This window comes from Watersipora subatra, chromosome 3 (assembly GCF_963576615.1).
Source record: "Watersipora subatra chromosome 3, tzWatSuba1.1, whole genome shotgun sequence".
NCBI lineage: Eukaryota > Metazoa > Bryozoa > Gymnolaemata > Cheilostomatida > Watersiporidae > Watersipora > Watersipora subatra.
The window spans coordinates 70,067,345-70,085,923 of NC_088710.1; the positions used below are offsets into that span (position 1 = coordinate 70,067,345).

An 18,579-nucleotide genomic window follows, 5' to 3' on the forward strand; every position below is an offset into this window, starting at 1 on the left:
CATAAATGCGAAAGTATATCACCTATCTTTTGTACTTTAAAATATGCAAGTCTAGGATCAGCAAATATACTGCTACATTTTAGGAGGCTTAAAGCTGGCAAAAAATATAGGCCAGCGCTGCTTTACCTTGCATTCATTACTAATTTGTTTAGTTGTCCTGTTAGCTTACTCTCAAGACTTACCTGATCGATTTCCTATTTGAAAAAATTCTGGTAGTTTGTTGGTCTTTTTGAGAGCTTCCTCGTGCTTGCTGTGCGTGACAGATTTTATGTGTCGTAAGACATCATTCTGTCTGCCGTACTCAATGCTAAAGTTAGCTTTGCGCCAGATGCAATGACAGGACGATACATCCTAACTACCCTTAGTGCTTGATGCAATGAAAGGCCATTCTGTGGTTCATTCTGGTTTAAATTGTGATGCATACTTGACTTTTTTGGACATGACTGAATGGTGGATTGTATGTTGCGACTTGAAAACAAGAAAATGTCAAGGCCATAGGAAACGCCCACTCAAAGGGCTATACATATAAATATTTGCTTGGACCTAGGTGGCACGTAAGCCTACGAAAAACAAATGTTCTGAAATGTTCGAGTGCTTAGTTCAAAGGCCATAACATTGCCGAACGATAATTTTATGCGCAAAGCCATAAGAAAGTGTCTTTGCCGATACAGCAAGTCTTTTATTATCGTTAGATTACGCACATTGCGTTAATGCTATAGCGACTGATAAATAAATAGCTCGTTATTTTATCTTAGAGCACAAAACATAAATCCGGGAGTTTACCGAGAGATTTTATTTTTGCAGGAGGGTAATCTCAATTCCGGGAGGGTCCCGTAAAATCTGGGAGAGTTGACAGCTCTGGGTCTGCAACCTTTTCCACTCAAAGAGCCATTCGGACCAGTTTTCTGCAGGAAAGATTGCAGTGGGAGCCAATGTAGTGCCACAATATCAAGTGACTTGATATTCCAGCTTCCCGCCACAGGCTTCGATATTTTAAATTAAAAACTAAATAAATATTACATGTAACGTTTCGTTTAGCTTTTAATGCTTTTATACCATGTTTACACCATAAAACAACAAGGTGTGGCATGTGTAATGATTTAATGGCTGAGAAAACAAAATTACGCATTTGCAAAGAACAATAAAATAGCTAATAATAACTTGAACGTAATGTGAAAATATTACCCTGTTTTTAAGGTTACTTTCAATAAAAAACTGCAACTTCATGTTTAATTCAGTCTCTTTTCAATAAAACGCCGAACTTAAATTTTACCTGCAGCAAATGTGCTAAATCTCTTGGAAATACCTTAAACTTGCGCTCGAAAGCCAGCACGTCTTCCAGCAGGCGCATGGCTGTGCGTCCTTTTTCCTGAAGGGCAGTGTTGAGCGTGTTAAGGTGCGCTGTCATGTCCACTATGAAGTGGAGTTTTTCCAGCCAGTCAAACTTTTCAAGTTCAGGATATGTGAGCCCTTTTCTGCTCAGAAGCATTTTTACTTCTTCAAGACATTCAGCAAAGCGTTTGAGTACGTCCCCTTTAGAGAGCCAACGGACCTTATTGTGCATCAAAAGATCAGAATACATGCTTTCCATCTCATCCATTAAACTTCGGAATTGACGGTGATTTAAACCTTTTGCCATAATTTTGTTGACGATCTGAATGACAACATCTATTAAATTTATGCATTGTGGAGGAAATGTTTGAGCCCCAGGGGTGGGGCAGTCTCTAAAACAGGCACCGTGTGCACACCTAGGTTTGGAATTGGTCCCATAGGCCATTTTCCTAGGGTTTTAACAATTGACCCATAGCCCACCAACCATTATTTCACAATTACCCCTTTTTGCGTTACATGTTTTATAGTCTTGTTTAAACTCATACTTCATTTTTCATCCATTCCTATAACCACCCTTTTCCCACTCTAAATCCTTCCCCTAGTGATGGAGCTATGTATAGTTTCATAAACACATCAGGGAGGGGGATTGAACTTTGTTGTGAAGCAATGTAGCAATGAGCAAGTTTTTTCCAGTGGTGTGATATGCAACCAACGCAAAAATTTGACAATAATGTTTAAATTTGAGTATGGTGTGCTCCAACCCATTGTGCAGAAGTGAGAAGAATCACCTCATTAGCCAAGTTACAACGGGAAAACAAACAAATGTGGCTCAATGGTTGAAGCAGGGGCAACCTGCTATATGAGTACAATCAAGGAATAGACAACGGTTAGCCTTAACTTGTTCATGGTGTGTATTTCATTATTGATCAAGTATTATTCATGCTTGATCAATTTAATAAAACCCAGATGTTTAATAAGAAAAATAGAGATGAGAGATAATACTTGAGGAAGATTGATCCAGAATATAGGCTTGTGCCTGCTACACCAATGCTCGTGAAGAGCCTGAGAGCTGTAAATAGTTCATAGTTAGGACTGTATGCAGCACCAACAGCAGTACCAATAGTCAGAAGACCAGAGAGTAACAGTAGTATCCTATCACATGTCAAATGCCACTGTAAGTAAAACATGGTAATTGATATTAGTAATTCGGATAGAGATTAAGGTCCATGACTATTTGATGCAATTACAAAGGATCTTCAATTTAAAAAATATATGTCAGGTCTATGCCTGCAACTGGGTAACCATGCGCAGGATGTGGCTGACTGGGTTTGGGTGGGATGAGTCCTGATAAGTATGTGCCGATTGCTTTTTTATATTTTTTAATCAACAGCATAAAATATACCTATTCTCGGATTCTGATTATTATTAACGAATATAAAATATTACATTGTAGCACCTATACCTTATTAGCAATCGAAGCATGTGATGACTCGTCTACGTTTCCTCGACCTTGCACCTGGCTGGGGCTCAATTTCAGTCACAATTGTACCACTGTCATCCTCGCCACAAATTGTAGAAGTTGATGTAGAGCTTGCTGTTGTACTTTGATTTGTTGAAGGAGCTATTGTAGCTACCGTCTGACTGTTGGTTTCGAGCGCTTGAATGGTTTCATGATTAGCATAATACACACCCTCATCATAAGGTAACTCTGCGGGTCCAATTATAGACTTGACTTTCACTCTAGTGGAATCAGAAGTATATCTGAACTGTGAGCCCAGAGTACATCTTCATTGCAGGGTAATACAACAGTGTCTTGGTCTATTTTTCTGTTGTTGGAATTTAGAACGTAGATGCGCTGAAGTCTTCCTACTTTGATTGCAGAATTTTGCTTATAGATGATGTCAGTGAATAGAGGAAGAGTGTTATCAGGCAACTCACATTCGATTGATGATGAAATTCTACTACGGGCTTGTACTCTTATGAGCCTGTCTGACGATATAGAGCCACCCGCATTAAGGAGTGATGCAATGGTTGACTTACATACGTCACCATGTTCAGAGACAGGTAGCGTTAGCGAATGTTTCAGAGTATGAACATCGTCATCAGCTTCAAATAAAGTTTTCAAGTGTGTCTTTACTTGTTAAGTTATAGTGATACCATCAGTTTTTTTCTGGTGTTTTGCTGGCGTTGCTGGCTAATTTAGACTGAGTGAATGAATCAGATGAGATTACCGGATCAGTGAGTCCATCCAGGCTTAGAGAACTTATGTAGATATGCATTTAGACCTAGTTCAAGCCATTGCTGCTGGGCTTTTCTCAGTCCATTTTCCCATCACTGGGTTAAAATGTCATCCGATGGAACTTCTTTACCAACAGGATAGCTTGATGTGGGGCTTGATGTGTCATCGGTTGACCAAATGACCTCTTGCTTGGTGTGAGCTTTAGAAGTTTTTTACTAAACATCTACTGTGTAGGCAGTTAATAGAGTTCATCTTTTCGGAATATGCCAGCATATCAGCTAATGAATACGTATAGCAGTTTATCACAAAGGAGCCATTCTCACTGAAAAATGACTCTCAACAGTCTGTTCCAGTTAGTCCGAGCTCGACCACCAAATCAGGTGAATGATCACGAAAGAATCTTAGAAGCAACACAACATAGTGGCAACTTAGTATTGTGTCCAGTATTGCTTCTCGGCTTATGTTCTGCGTGTTAAGGTTAGGCTCACTATCCACAAAACTTCTCCATACGCGAAAAAAATTACATAGGGGAGAGCGGAGATTACGGACATGTTTTACCCCAATGACAACAACATATATGAATTTTATACCTAGATATCCGACATTAGTCATGCAGTTCTATCATAAATACATCTATTGCTTGCTAATTGGGATTTTCTGACAAATAATTATTTTCTAGTTATGACATAAATTATTTGTACCAGTGGTCCGTCTTCCCCCACATAGTGGGGTAATATGGACATAGGAATTTGTGTGTTAAAGATTGAAATTCCAGAAAAAATTTGTATTGCGTTTTCATACTATATTTTGCAATAACTAATTATAATAAGGGAATAAAACGGTGCTTAGCATATCACATGTATTGATTGAATTCCAATCACATATTTTAGTGTCATTCTTCACCTCACATTGTATGTAGCAAACTGAAATGGGTATGTTATTCCTCCCAATTGTCGATTGGTGTTTCCGTTCCTAATTGGCGAAGGAAGCATCATAGTCAGCTACTCCCTATCGACATATTTGCGATCTTGTATTTCGGGCTTAGTGAATCTTCCACTGATATGTCTATAGAAATCAACATTCAATTCATCCTCAGTCACCTCCACAACTTTGCCAACATAAAATATTGATGTCTTCTTCTGTGGGAAAACAATTAGGGCAAACCTCCCAACCGACACAATGTCATCTAACTCTTCATCGGGCTCTTCAGAATCAGATGAAACTGGGGTAACAGTACTATCTTCGCTCTTGTCGTCACTGTGTGGGTCAAGTCACCGTTTGGCTCTCGGTTTTCTCGTCACCACTAGCCCAGACGTAGAAGGTTGGTCATTGTCGAATTTATTCACACAGGTCTAGTAGAAACATCATCAGGTTTTTGAGGTGTTGTCGTAAGTATAGTAATTTTTACCCTTTTCCTTCCAGTAGAGCCAGTTTTCCTTGGGGGAGCTTTGGGTAGCAGTTGAAGTATCTCTACTGGGTTTGAGGGAGCGCTCTCTGGATTTGGCCGATCAGTCACGTAGCAAGACAAAATCTTCATCATCAAATATCTCACGATTGAAAGGTGAAATGCCTGTTGCCATAAAACCATTAGTAATATTAGAAGATGTCATGGCTTTCATATATGCTTTCTCGCTAAATTCTGTTACATTGTACATGGAGAAGGTTTTATCTGGATTATTGAGCATCCAGGAGTCAAGAAAAGTATTATAAAACTTCTTGAATGGGCCAAATACACTGACATCGAGTGGTTGAAGTCTATGGCTACAATGTGGTGGGAAAGTCAAAACTGTTAGATTATTATCTCTTGCGAGCTGCACCACTTCAATGGACAAATGGCTAGAATGATTGTCTAATATTAAAAGTTTCTGCTTTTCTTTAGACCCAGAAAAATGGCCGATGAAATGTGTCAGAACGTCTGGGAAGAGATCATTATTTATCCAGCCGCTAGGGTTTGCAAAGCCCTTAGAACCAACTGGTGCGCCGACCAGCATAGTGTCTTTGAAATTTACTCTTGGGAAGCTGTATGCTGATGGTAAGCTCTGTCCCGAGGCACTGATACACGACACCATTGTTATTGTCATATCACGCTCGGCACTGGTTATCTGTCCAAGCTGTTTGACACCTTTTTGCGCTAACACTTTTTGGACTGTAGAGTTCCCCGTCTCATCTAAATTGTAGATAGAGTCAGGGGTAAATTTAAAATTTTTTATAACACTCTCTAGGTTATCGAAAAACTTTGTCACTGTGGTTCGGTTAAACGCAAATGCTCTCCCAAGGCTAGTTGGTTCTGGTGAGCGAAGTCTCACGGAACTGTTGCGTTTTTTAAAACATTCCAACCAATCATTCCCCGCCATTTTTTCAACACGCCATGCTTCAGGAATGTTTGCTTTCTTAAGATTTGTAGTATAGCTGTACGCCAACTGTCTTGTTCTGGTCAGACTTAATCCATGGAACATTTTAGAACAGTCCAAAATGTAGCTTAACAGTTTCGACTCTTATTCCATTGAAAATATAGCTTTACGTCCCAAGCTGGACTTATGAACTACATCAGCTCTAGAATACCTCAGTAAGGTAGTGCGTAGTATCCCATACTTTACAGCAGCTTCTCGCCAGCTCAGACCATTTTTCATATCATTTATAGCTTATTGAAGTCTCTTTGAAGTAAACGATGATCGCTCTGTCTTTCTCTTATAATTTCTTGGCATGTCAGCTTATTTAAAATCTGGATACACCTACAAATTGAGTATATGAGTGTCTAAAACTTGTCAAAATACATTGAAATGATGAAACCGACTGCTAAATTGCTTATACCCAACATCATACTCAACAGGTACAAATTAGTGTATTATGGACCGTCGGTCCATTTTACCCCATTTATGATGGTCCATATTACCCCATAGGCTGTAGACTCAATGAAACTCAAATTATTGAAAAAGTTTAAGAGTTGTCTGTTCATTCTTAGATACTCGTATTCTATTCACTGAGCACTAAAGGGGTTTATCAAGCAAAACTGAATATTCCAAATAGCACCAAAGTTATCACTGATATTATCACCTTAAAAATATTTACTTTTAAATGAGAAAACTTTAATATACTTACTGTGTGAAGTATAATTGAGTGAGAAATTCCAAAATCACATAGAAGCAGGTGAAGAAGGAAGTATTTTAAAGTTACAAAGGGAGAAAGTTGACTCAGCAAAAATTTTAGCCAATCAACAAGTGGTCCATATTACCCAATGGTCCATATTACCCCACTCTCCCCCTACATGTGCTGCATTCACAACACTTTCTTCCACTGTCATGTTGTGGTCCAGGTAAATGCTAGCATATGGGTTCACCATCTTGAGATAGACCAGTGTACCTTGAACTGCTGGTTCTGCTTGACAACCTTAAAAGTAATATTAACAATGAGGTTAAAATAATTAAGAGTCATCTTATCTTTTCTATTAAGAGGAAAACTCCAAATAGCAGTGAAACTTAGTGAATAAGACAGCATGATATAGGCGAATGTTATGCACAAGTGAACTTTATTGACGCACCTGATGGCCATTAGCTGAATGTGTCCCACTAATGGATAATCCACTAACAGGGGATAGGGCATAAGCTTTGTAGCTTTATGATTATTGGTAGTCTAGGGGGTGTAATTAAAATTAATATCAATGACATCTCATAGCTACAAGGAAAAACAGTTATTTTATGGCTTGAGACGAAGTGTAGCAATTCAAAGTTATTACATCAGTATCTCTTGAGAGCACAACAGCAGCATCACTAGTATAGCAATGATGATGTAAAATCAAACTTCAAATAATGTCATAATTTCAAATAACTAGTGTCACAGATAATGACTTATAAACAACGTGTTGTTTATGTTTTAAAATACTTACCTTCGCCTCTTGTAATATTTTCTAAACAAGTGAGAACTCTTGGTAGTATTAATGTCTGTGCAGAAGCAAAGTTCTGACGATCTGTTCTGTGAATGTCTTCATTTCTAGGCCATGTACTAAAGGTTCAAAGGAGGACTTCACCAGTTTCAAGTGGTTCATGTGAACAGTATGGCAACCTGTAAAAAGTTAAAGAGTGTCGTTTGAGTGGATAAATTTAGTAATGCCTGTGGTTTGCTGAATATAGCAGATGGTTTGTTCTGTATGCCAGCTAATCTATTATACAAAATTACCTAGTCTTAGGTCCCACTGTAACTAATCACGAGGGTTGACAAGCTTTTTAATGTGTGTACATAATCTTGATCTATCAAATAACCGTCATCTGTGCATCCAATTGTGAAGTTGTGATGAGCTAGCTTGCTCTTCCCAGCAAACACATAATCCATCATGACCTTTAGTCACCTGGCATCTCCATCAGAGGCATAATCTAGTTTTAAACAGGAAAATGTTAATGGGGCAAATAAACATCGCTATATGGTATCTTGTCTAAGCCCTCAGACTTCAAATATTAGAATGTAGATGCAGATTAAAATAATTAAGAGTTAGCTTATTTTTTCTATTAAGAGGACAACTCCAAATAGCATGTTGCTGACTTTGTTTGGGTGGTATGACTCCTGATAACTCAAAGCAAGGAGGTTAAAAAATTTCTTTACCTTCTTGCTCAAAGCCAGCAGCTCCACACATTTGAAGTCTAAGGGCTTAGACTACATGGTATCAATCAAGGCAAGCTAGTTTAGATATTTAGTTTAGTTATCCTGAATATCGGCCATGGTCAATGCATGCTACAAAGCCTCAAGCATACTCGCTGGTGTTGGCTTCAACACTTTCGTTAAATGATCTGAATAGGTAATTCGCACTCAGCATAAATAAATAAAGGATAGTAAACATGGTGATGTGTCACACTTACCCACAAGCGGTCCGAGGCTCTCATCAAGTTTATGTTCCTTATACAAATCAGCGAGCTGCAACCACTGATTCTTGATATCATCTGACAGGAACTTTTTGCATGTGGCCTGGATAAATATGACCATAACCGGAAGCTTGGCATGGAGAAGGTTGAAAAGGATAACTCTAGCATACCCGCCAACAACATGATTCTTGAAGTGGTTTTTAAGTTGAAGATAATCATCTCCAACCACCGTCTTTAAGTCTGGGTCACATTTATGCTGATCGCTATGAGGACCACAAAATCCTATCATGGTGTCTGTCTTTTGACAGTATGACACAACTTTCTTGATACCTGTCTCATCCTCACTAGTCAAAGTTGGAACAGGAGCTACAATATTTCACCCCAAATAATTAATCATAGCCTGTTATATTAACTGCTGGCATGATTGATAATGTAGTGCCACTAAACGCCCACCGCCATCAGTTTATATCATTTAAACCACCTGTTTGCATATCAGCAATCCTGTTCATGCAGGGTATAACACATTAATTCCATTTAATTCACATTAATTAAATTAAATTGTTGTGTGAATATGAATAGGCCACGAGACATGTAGTTTAATTGATATAAAGTATTGGCGGGAGGCGCTGATGGCATTACATTATCAACCATAATGTAATGCCATTAATGCCAATGGTTTATATCCTTATTAAACTATGAGACATACAGAATATACCGGGCTGTTGTTGGGGTTCGGCAAAAGTTTTCTCAATGCTTATTCAATCACCCTTAGTATGTAATAAGTTTTCAACTGCTACTTTCACACAGAAAGTTTTTACTTACATAAAATCATGGGTTTTTCCTTTAACTCTTTGTAGTAGCTAGCTAGTTTCTGGAACAGTTTGAAGTTGAATCTACTTGGCACAAGTCCAAAGTTCTCTTTTCTTACCCATGAGTTAACTGTAGATATATCTACAGTTATATGAGCATAAAAAGTAGAAGAAAATGGGTTTCTGGACAATTTCCCCTGAAGAAATGGTGGGGGAATCTGTGCTCATACTATAATAAGATACCAACAGCAACTGCAGAACAATATGACTGTAACTATTGCATTCTGACAAAAACACAAAAAAAGAGCTGCAGTAGTGAGTGACTTTGAATTGAGTATGACTGGGGAAAGTCAGCATTATTACAGAATGTGGTTATCGCTTATCAAACTATGGATTTTCCTTTATTACCTACCTGGTCCATCAAGATTTTCTTTCATGAGCTTTATTACATGAGGACCCCCTTTGATTCTTAGCCACTTGTAGAAATCCATCAGGGCAGCGGGGTATCTCTTGCCATGTAACTTCCTTGCGATATTAGCTGTGATATCATTTATGAATGATACAGTGTGATTCTTGTCCTCCAAATAACCTTTTTTGTAGGCTGCATTTATATTGTGGATTATGGCTTTGGAGTCCGATCGAATTGTGGCGTCAGCAAGCATGGATGCATGTGTAAATCTCACCTTTAAAAGTGAGACAACTTTTTTTGTAGTCAAAGCAAGGAAAACTTTTAGTGTTGGTTTGTTATTCTAAGCTTCTTCAACCTTGCTCTAACCTGGGTGTTGGAGGCATATTCGTCTCTAGTTAATTTCTGGCTTTTGCACCGGCTTTTCCTCATTAATGTCCAGAAAAATCTTCTGAGCATTCTACAGTTAGGAGTTTATGACAGATACCTGTCAGGCTTGTAGTTATGCGCTGACAGTTTGTTGAACGTATACAGCCCTCTCTAGATTTCTTAGTATAAAACTGGTCACGAAAGTTAAGTGATGGATTGATGTGATCATGCAGCGTTTCTATACAGTAAGAAGCAGTTTTTGTTTTAATAATACCTGTTGAGCCATCGCATGGTTGCTCCTTGTATTTAGACCTGTCTAGTCATTGTGATTTCTTTGCGGATCGGATTAGAAATGAGTCCAGTGATGTTTGCTTTCCTTTTGAGCTCACACATGCTTAGCTGGCACGATGCTAAATTGTGTTTCTCAAGTAGTCACCAGCGGATGGAAATAAGTTTATAACAGTTCCACACCGACAAAGGACCTTTCTTCCATTGTTTATCTTGGTGAAATGCTCTCATCCATAATTCTCTACCAGTGACACAAAACTCTCTGCTGTTTTGCTGGAGTTTTCAACCTCTTTGCCATGTGTTGCATACTTTTCTTTGTTGTTCGGTATGATGGTGATGATCTTTCAGATATGCCAGAGTTTTTGAAGCATTAGGGCCTTCAAATTTCTTCTTGCTTAGCAAGCAATGTATAGCGTTACCTGTTTGTTCGAAAGTATCCTCTTTGATGCTGTGCTTCTTCAAAAACCTCTCAAATCTTGTCTCGAAACTAGTAGGCTCAGGTACCAATTGAACATCATCATCCTCAGACTCCAAATCCAATGTGACATGAGCTACAAAAACAATCACATTCTCATGGATGCTCATCAAATATCTATCAAAAGTGAACCCAACAGTTAAAGAAGGGGAGTATTTTCACATTCGGTACAGAGGCTAATGTAAACAAAAATGGCAAAGCTTGTTTCCAAAATATCTGAAGAGTGTATCAGCATAGCTTCTATTTGGGGTCAATATAATATCAAGGCAATGTCCCTTGATGTGCAACTAAACTATGGTATTAGCCCTTACTATACAGTCTATGCCAATGAGGAAAGCGTAAGATTTCCATAAAGAGTAATGTTAATTGGAAGTCTCAAGCCATACAAATCAAATTAAGACCTGAGGGGTTTTAGAGCTATTAAGGCAAGCCTTTAATCCATTAGGGGTTTGTCTTGATGAGGCTTTTTGATAGGGGTAGTGGCTATATGGCCAAAGCTCTGTTCATTGTCAGGCCTTTATCATAAGCCATACATCCTTCAAAATGATAATATCACCAGTTTCATCAAACCAAATCATATAAACTCACAAACCTTTGGAGGTGACTCTGGTCTGTTTGAACTGATGTCTTCTTGACTTCCCTGAACCTGGATGAAAATAGAACAATATGAAATTGAGCATACATTTATCAATTAAATTCATGTGATTACACCTGAAAGCCACAGGCCACTGGTGTAGGGTATTGTATTGTCCTGACTGAACTTAAAAGGGCCTGAAAGGGGTGTCCCTTCATTAATTAAGACAATACATCTTTTACCACCAATGCTTCTCTGTGTTTGTTTCAATGGTGTCGGTGGCGATATGAACAGTGATAATGTGTAGTTGATACGTGAAAGGTGGTGTACCAGGCAGGCATCGCTCAAGAGGTGGGAGTCCTTGAACACATGTTTAAAGCAGTTGTGTTGCATGTATGATATCACATAACACTGGCATATTATTGATGACAGGCAGCTGTATACATACCTTAAGTCCTTTCTTACAATCAATGAGCTTTTTCCTTACAGCAGCTCTGACTCCTGGTGCAGGGATCTTTGTTGTTACTGTGGTTAGTTCTTCATCTGTCATGATTAACAAGCTGAGTCTCTCGTAATGAATTCATCTGTGCAGAGAAGAAAAATTATATTTGTTTATTTATTAATTTAATATAGTTTTTTCTTTTAAAAAATATTAATTAATCAAAAATAATTATTAATTAATAAAAATATTTAAAATATTAATTAATTAATATTACCAGTAATTATCAATGTTGATTGAAATTCATACCATGCTCACAGCACAAAAGATGACAGCCCGGTGAGAGGGGGTTATGAATGAGATAGAGCTCTGAGTTGTTGCATATTTTAAAATTAATTGCGTTTTATTTATTTAGACTTTAAACTGTTTAGTTTGAATCCAACCAGAAACAGTCACTGTGCTGCCATCCATCAAAGTATAATAGAACATCATAATCAAAAACCATAGTTGATTTGAAACATACCATTGAGAAGTACCAAGACTCCTTGCAAAGATGGGTGGTTTTTGAGAAGCATCTCAATCAATTCACTGACGAATCTGTCTGCCATGATTGAAGTAAAACCCAGTAAAAGAACTTACCTTTTGCACAAAAGAACCTTTTAGCTGAGATCCTTAATTTTGTTGCACACAAAATATCCGGGTTAGAACCAGTCCAGCCATCGATTTTGTTAGTAGGAACTTAGGCTTTTCAAGGTCAAATAAAGTTCAATACTTTCACAGGAGAAAAAGCAGAATATTTGTGTTTACATCGAATTCTGTTTCTAGGGGTTCCAGATTGATTTCATCACCACACATTGACTACAATTTATGATCATAAAGAAATTGTATGCCCTGGTAGGCCCTTATCACGTTTTCAACCATAACACACAGTTTTACACCCTTATCACTGCATTTCCAGAAGAGGCTACATGGACCCATACCACGTTTATGTATCTAGTTTACTGAAATATACTCATAGCACGTTAACGTGATGACTGGGATAATATACCCTTTAGGACGTGAAATTTGGTGTCCACATGTTGCCTGTTTTAGAGACTATCCCACCCCTGGGGTTTGAGCCCGCATAGAATTGAATGTTCTATTTTCTTCCGTCACTTTTCTTTTGTCAGTGTTCACCATAGTTCACCTTTGTGTAACTTTGGCGGTTTTATTGGCGCATAAATAATGACACATAACAAGCGACAATGTTTGATTTATCACCATAATTACAATTTTTTAAATTATATGACATAATCTAGTGATAAAACTTCTATATATTTATGAATTACTTATAATATGGTGAAAAAAGAAAAGAAAAAGTCCAAAGCCAGAGGGAGCTGCAGTGAGGGGATGAAAAAACCTCATGCGGCTTTGGAGTCGCCGGTTACTGACTCCTGCTCTAGGCCAACACACTGAAAGAGCAACAGCTCACTTCTTCAGTTTGCTGAGGAGGCCTACTCATTGCTGAAAAGGCTTTTCTGCCTTTTTGATGACACCAGGTGCCATGGGCTGAACAGAATGTAACACCCATTTTTTGAGTTCTCCTAAAAGCAAATACAAGTTAGTGAAAGCAATTAGGGGAAAGCATTAAAAGGATTGTAGGTAAACTGCATGCAGCAAATTGAAATGCTATGTAGAATTGTTGCCAATGTATATATTGCCACATTAGAACATCAATTACTATGACACACCACCATGTCCACCATCTGATGTACCTTGCTGTCAAATAATTGCTAATATGACCTAAGTTGAATGTGTATACACATATATACATATATATTTTCAATTACCTGTTATTGTATTTTTCAATTTGGCTAGTTTCTCAGCTTTTACCGCTAGATATTGGTCCAGACAGCCATTGTAACATGGATTCAGGTACGTAGCTATTTGATACGCTATATGACCAAAGTTCTCATTTGTCTTCGGTAATTCAACTATTAACCAACCAGTATTAACCAACTGAACCGTTTTGGTAGAGAGCAGTGTAGACCTATCTTCATGGCTGTCAGATTCTGATAACTCACACAGATGGCTGTTTAGAGCCACACCACTCAGCACAATCTACCCGATTGTTGAACTTTAAATGAAGCATGGTTATTTAGAGTATCAACTGTAGCATGACAACTGTAGTTGTAAAGTATATTTCATCATAAAGCAAAACAACAAGCTTCATAGATGATAACAAAGGCTAAGATTGTTGAAATGATCTAGTGCAGAATGCACATGTTAGAATAGAAACGGACCAGCGAATAAAAAATAGAAAAAAGAATGTAAGAGCAACCAAATGTATTCGAGCTCAAGTTACGGATAATAAAGCCTGTTAAATAAAGTACTCTGTCCCTTGACATACCAGGGTAGCCTCTCAAAAGGCTCTAAAAATTTATAAAGATATACATGTATATAGAAGTTAATTCTTGTCGTCCCTGATTATTCCTCATCATCCCTGGTTATCCCTTGTCATCCCTGATTATCCCTTGTCATCCCTGGTTATTCCTAGACATCCCTGGTTACCCCTCGTCGTCCCTGGTTATCTCTTGTCATCCATGGTTATCCCTCGTCATCCCTGGTCATTCCTCGTCATCCCTGGTCATTCCTCGTCATCCCTGGTTGTCCCTCGTCATGCCTGGTTATCCTTCATCATGCCTGGTTATTCCTCGTCATCCCTGATTATCCCTTGTCATTCCTGGTTACCCCTCGTCATCCCTGGTTACCCCTCGTCATCCCTGGTTACCCCTCGTCATCCCTGGTTATCCCTCGTCATCCCTGGTTATCTCTCATCATCCCTGGTTATCCCTCATCATCCCTGGTCATTCCTGTCTATCCCTTGTCATCCCCGGTTATCCCTTGTCATTCCTGGTTATCCCTCGTCATCCCTGGTTATTCCTCATCATTCCTGGGTATCCCTTAGTTCTGTTAGTTCCGTGGAGCTATGCTCACAGTTTAACATATTGCTTTAGGAAAGCTTTCAGCTATGCCTTCAAGTACTGCAGTGGTATCGCTGAATCTAATACTAACCTAACGGATATTCACATTTCTTTTGAGACAGAGATCATGGTGATGGCTATGCATTTGATGGAAAAATTCAGTCATCCAGCCTTCCCTTGAACTTGTTTTGCTACAAATTCACTAATATAATGATATCACATTTAGTGACGCACACTGTTGACACGCTGAATATTTTGCTGACTGGTCATCGGTGTTTTAGACAAGACTTGTATCAATATTTGTGATGCCAAACATCCTCTTTACCATCTGATGTATCTTCTCCCAGCTGTAGCTTCACACACTTTTTATTGACATCAACATCAAAATGTTAGTCAGTAACCTGGAAGTTAATTGATCCACAGCTGTTTGTTTCCATTCCATTGTTTTCGTTAAAAATGTGCATCGGCTTCCACACTCTTCATTCTATTGTTTGACACTGAACTCAGCACTATGAAGCTTCTGGTGTTGTTAGCCCTAGCTTTAGTTGGAGTTGTCTACTCCCAAGTAGAAGTACCGCTTGGAGCACTGACGGGTTAGTAATTTTATATAGTCTCATGTGTACAAGATCTTAATACATTCAGAAATCATTTGAGTTGTTGCCAAATCATTTGATAGCCATTGTTTTTGTACCTGATATAATTACAAATATGTTTGCGTAATAATATAAACTATAAAATAAGTAATATATAAACTATAGTAACTAATATGATTAACTTTTAGCTGTCAGAAATGGTGGTATGCAGACTATAAATGATCTCATAACAGCTGACAATCAGCGTTTAGTGAACGCTGTCGAGGCCTTTAAACCAATCAACTCCAGTTGCAATGCACAACTCAACACAGCAATTCCTAGATGCAGAACATGCGTAGAGTCTAAATGTGAAGCAAGGTAAGCCAGAGAAATCAACATTTATTATAACTGAATACATGTCGCTACATAATGACTCATGCCAATCGCGAGTGGGCCATTCGACAATTAGTAGTTTACTTGGCTAGTTCGCAGATCATGTAGCATTTTGGCAAGTCATGTGACTAGTTGGAAGATCATGTGACTAGTTCGAAATTAATTTGACTAGTTAGCAAATCGTTTGATTGGTCATACATCATGTGACTGGTTTGTGGGTCATGTGACTGGTTTGTGGATCATGTGACTAGTTTGTGGGTCATGTGACTAGTTTGTGGGTCATGTGACTAGTTTGTGGGTCATGTGACTAGTTTGTGGGTCATGTGACTAGTAAACATATATTGTTAAAACATCAAGTACTTGTTGCTGAGCGTCCTCTGTCTTTTTCCATCACCCATTAGATTTATCTTGTAATTGAAATAAATCACAACTTGATTGCATTTCTGTGTAGAGCCAAATTAGTATGTCGGCCAGAAAAGTGGCAGGTCATTCTTGGAAAATCGATTAGATTATTTACCAAAGAGATACCCCGTCTTTTTACGGACACCATTCCTGATGTGGTCGTTGATAAAATCGGAGGAGGCATTATCGATGTGAGCAAGGACATTGGAGATTTCCTCAAGGACAAAATTGGAAAAGGTCATAACACTGTTTTAGACTCATGCCAGTTTAGGAGACTCTACAAATTGTTTACGTAGATTACCATTCTGTATTACCTATCATGGCTATTGCTAGCTAGCTCAGTTTACTCACTGTAATGAGAAACAGGTTTCGCCTAATTGTATGCATTATGTGACTCAACGTAACAAATTACAAGTATTATTAAAAAGGAAAGAGCTTTTAAAACTCTTTGTGAATAACATATAGGTATCTTTACTACAGTTTGACAGCATCTAATGTGTAGAAGTATTGAGTCATCATACAGAAACACTATAATGATCCGTCTCTTGTGGTCTATGCCAGACAGGTTTACAGATAGTTTTCATTCGGTAGGCTTTATTTTTGTATTTTGTAGGCATCGTTAGAATTGGCGAAGTTGCTGTGCATGGAGTTGTTGACATCGGCAAAGGACTCGGTGATGGCATTGTCGACTTCGGTAAAAAAATCACTGATGGCGTACTTGATGTTGGAAAGAGCATTGGACACGGCATAGGCAAAGCCTTTGATGGAATCAAGAATGTTGGTCACAAACTAAAAGATTTAGGACACGGCATTGGCAAAACCTTTAAAAAAATCTTTGGCAGTAGGTCTCCTCTTATACATGTATATCTTTTTTGCGATATTTATATCATTTTGAGTGGAGACCCATTTGCAACTCTAGCTTGTGATGAATCCATCTTTCTGATTTCAGAACGAGAGTTGATGAGTCATGAGGAATATGTTATTACAAGGCGAGCAGGAGAGCCTGGATGTGGTGAATTTGAGAGCAATGCAGAGCAAGCCTGTCAGTTCTATCTGCAGCAGTCGTACTGCAGCGACTGTGGATTCAGTGCTGAAAAAAGTCAGTAAGACTACTTGAGTTGCCTCTCACTTACTGAAGCCGAATATAGAAGTGTCCATTGCAGGCTTTTTACCGTATTGCGTATTTATACTTACAGTGTGTCCTGGGTACAAGGCAGCCATTGATGAGATTGCCGCTGCCAATGCTCAAAGGAAGTGGATGACCACTCTTGCTAAACATAACTATGACATAGTCAAAATGTCGTTTAACCCTGCCGCGATGTCCGCTACTGGGGGCTTCAACAACGTGGTTGTCTCTGTTAATATTTTCGGAAAAGATCTTCAGTTCACTTTGCAAGAAGCGATCAACCCTTACATTCCAACAACTTCTGGACCAATTATTGCAAAGCGAGCTCTTGAAGAGTATAAAAAGGCGTAAATCCAATTTTTTCAATACATTTTTAATACAAATTCTCATTTATGTTCGTTTATCTTCCAATAGATATAGAAATAATCTGCACTTTTTACTGTCTTATTCAAACTCTGTCCCAATTCCATTTGAATTAAAGTTACTTGCAAAATAAAAGGAATATTGGTTGTTCAGTAAAACATCCCTTAAAGTATCAATGTCTGTTCTTACTATATCTATGTTTTTTATTGTTAATGTATCTATACACTCAATACATGTGTCAGAATATTTTTCAAAATTTTGGCCCTTTGCTGATAGTCAAAATCAGTTTACAACTTTGTCATTTTTTCAAGTACAGTTTAGTTTCCAATAGCCATAAGTTGCCATCCTGCCCTAAAAATGTTTTATTTAAATAAAGTTGGAACTTTATTTAAATAAAAGCTATTTAAATAATCAATCTAGTCATACAGGTGAAACTAAATTCTCTCAATTAACCTGATAAACATCAGATTCAGCTGAACACTTGAAAGATTTTTGCGCGTATTGATTTGGATTCACTCGCCAGTTAATGCTGGCAGATACATATACAGAGGCAAGTGCTTGCCTATACTAGAAGTTATCTACTCGTGGTACAACTGGTGCTTACAGTCCAGCTAATTAAATAGTTCATCAGTCGTAACTAGCCAATAAACATATCTTCTCATTTCTGTTTAAGAATCAGCTCTTTTTGATCTGAAGGTCAGAGCTGATATTCTGTCTCGTCATGCAGAGTGTCATTAAAATGTTACCCACCCAACAAGTCAATAAGAAAATTGAACTTTTAAGAGAGACAAACATAAAGATAATCAAATTTTTACTTCAAATTTTTAAAGTATTGAGGTTTTTAGCTGTAAAATAGAAGCATATGCATTGTCAAACTTTACTGAGGCTATTTGTTTGTGTCTGTCAAGATATGTGATGTGTTGATCAAGTTGAGCTGTCATTTCTGTTCTAAAATGTATTTTAAGATGTTTTTGCCCTT

At 38.1% G+C, this 18,579-nt stretch overlaps 1 protein-coding gene across 1 annotated transcript; it reads left to right on the forward strand.

Annotated features, from left to right (window-relative positions):
* The first annotated feature begins 15,239 nt into the window (after window positions 1-15,239).
* On the forward strand, window positions 15,240-17,974 carry LOC137391570 (uncharacterized). Its single transcript, XM_068078084.1, has 6 exons — window positions 15,240-15,337; window positions 15,526-15,694; window positions 16,161-16,348; window positions 16,725-16,952; window positions 17,061-17,210; window positions 17,308-17,974. The coding sequence occupies exons 1-6, from the start codon at window positions 15,256-15,258 to the stop codon at window positions 17,586-17,588; spliced, it is 1,098 nt and encodes a 365-aa protein (XP_067934185.1). The 5' UTR covers window positions 15,240-15,255; the 3' UTR covers window positions 17,589-17,974.
* The last annotated feature ends 605 nt before the right edge of the window (window positions 17,975-18,579 follow it).

Excerpts from the sequence above, each read along its gene's own strand:
- LOC137391570 (XM_068078084.1), top strand. The coding sequence starts at position 15,256 with ATGAAGCTTCTGGTGTTGTTAGCCCTAGCTTTAGTTGGAGTTGTCTAC. Across the intron at positions 15,695-16,160 it reads GAGTCTAAATGTGAAGCAAG|AGCCAAATTAGTATGTCGGC; the intron begins GTAAGCCAGAGA and ends ATTTCTGTGTAG. Across the intron at positions 16,349-16,724 it reads CAAGGACAAAATTGGAAAAG|GCATCGTTAGAATTGGCGAA; the intron begins GTCATAACACTG and ends TGTATTTTGTAG.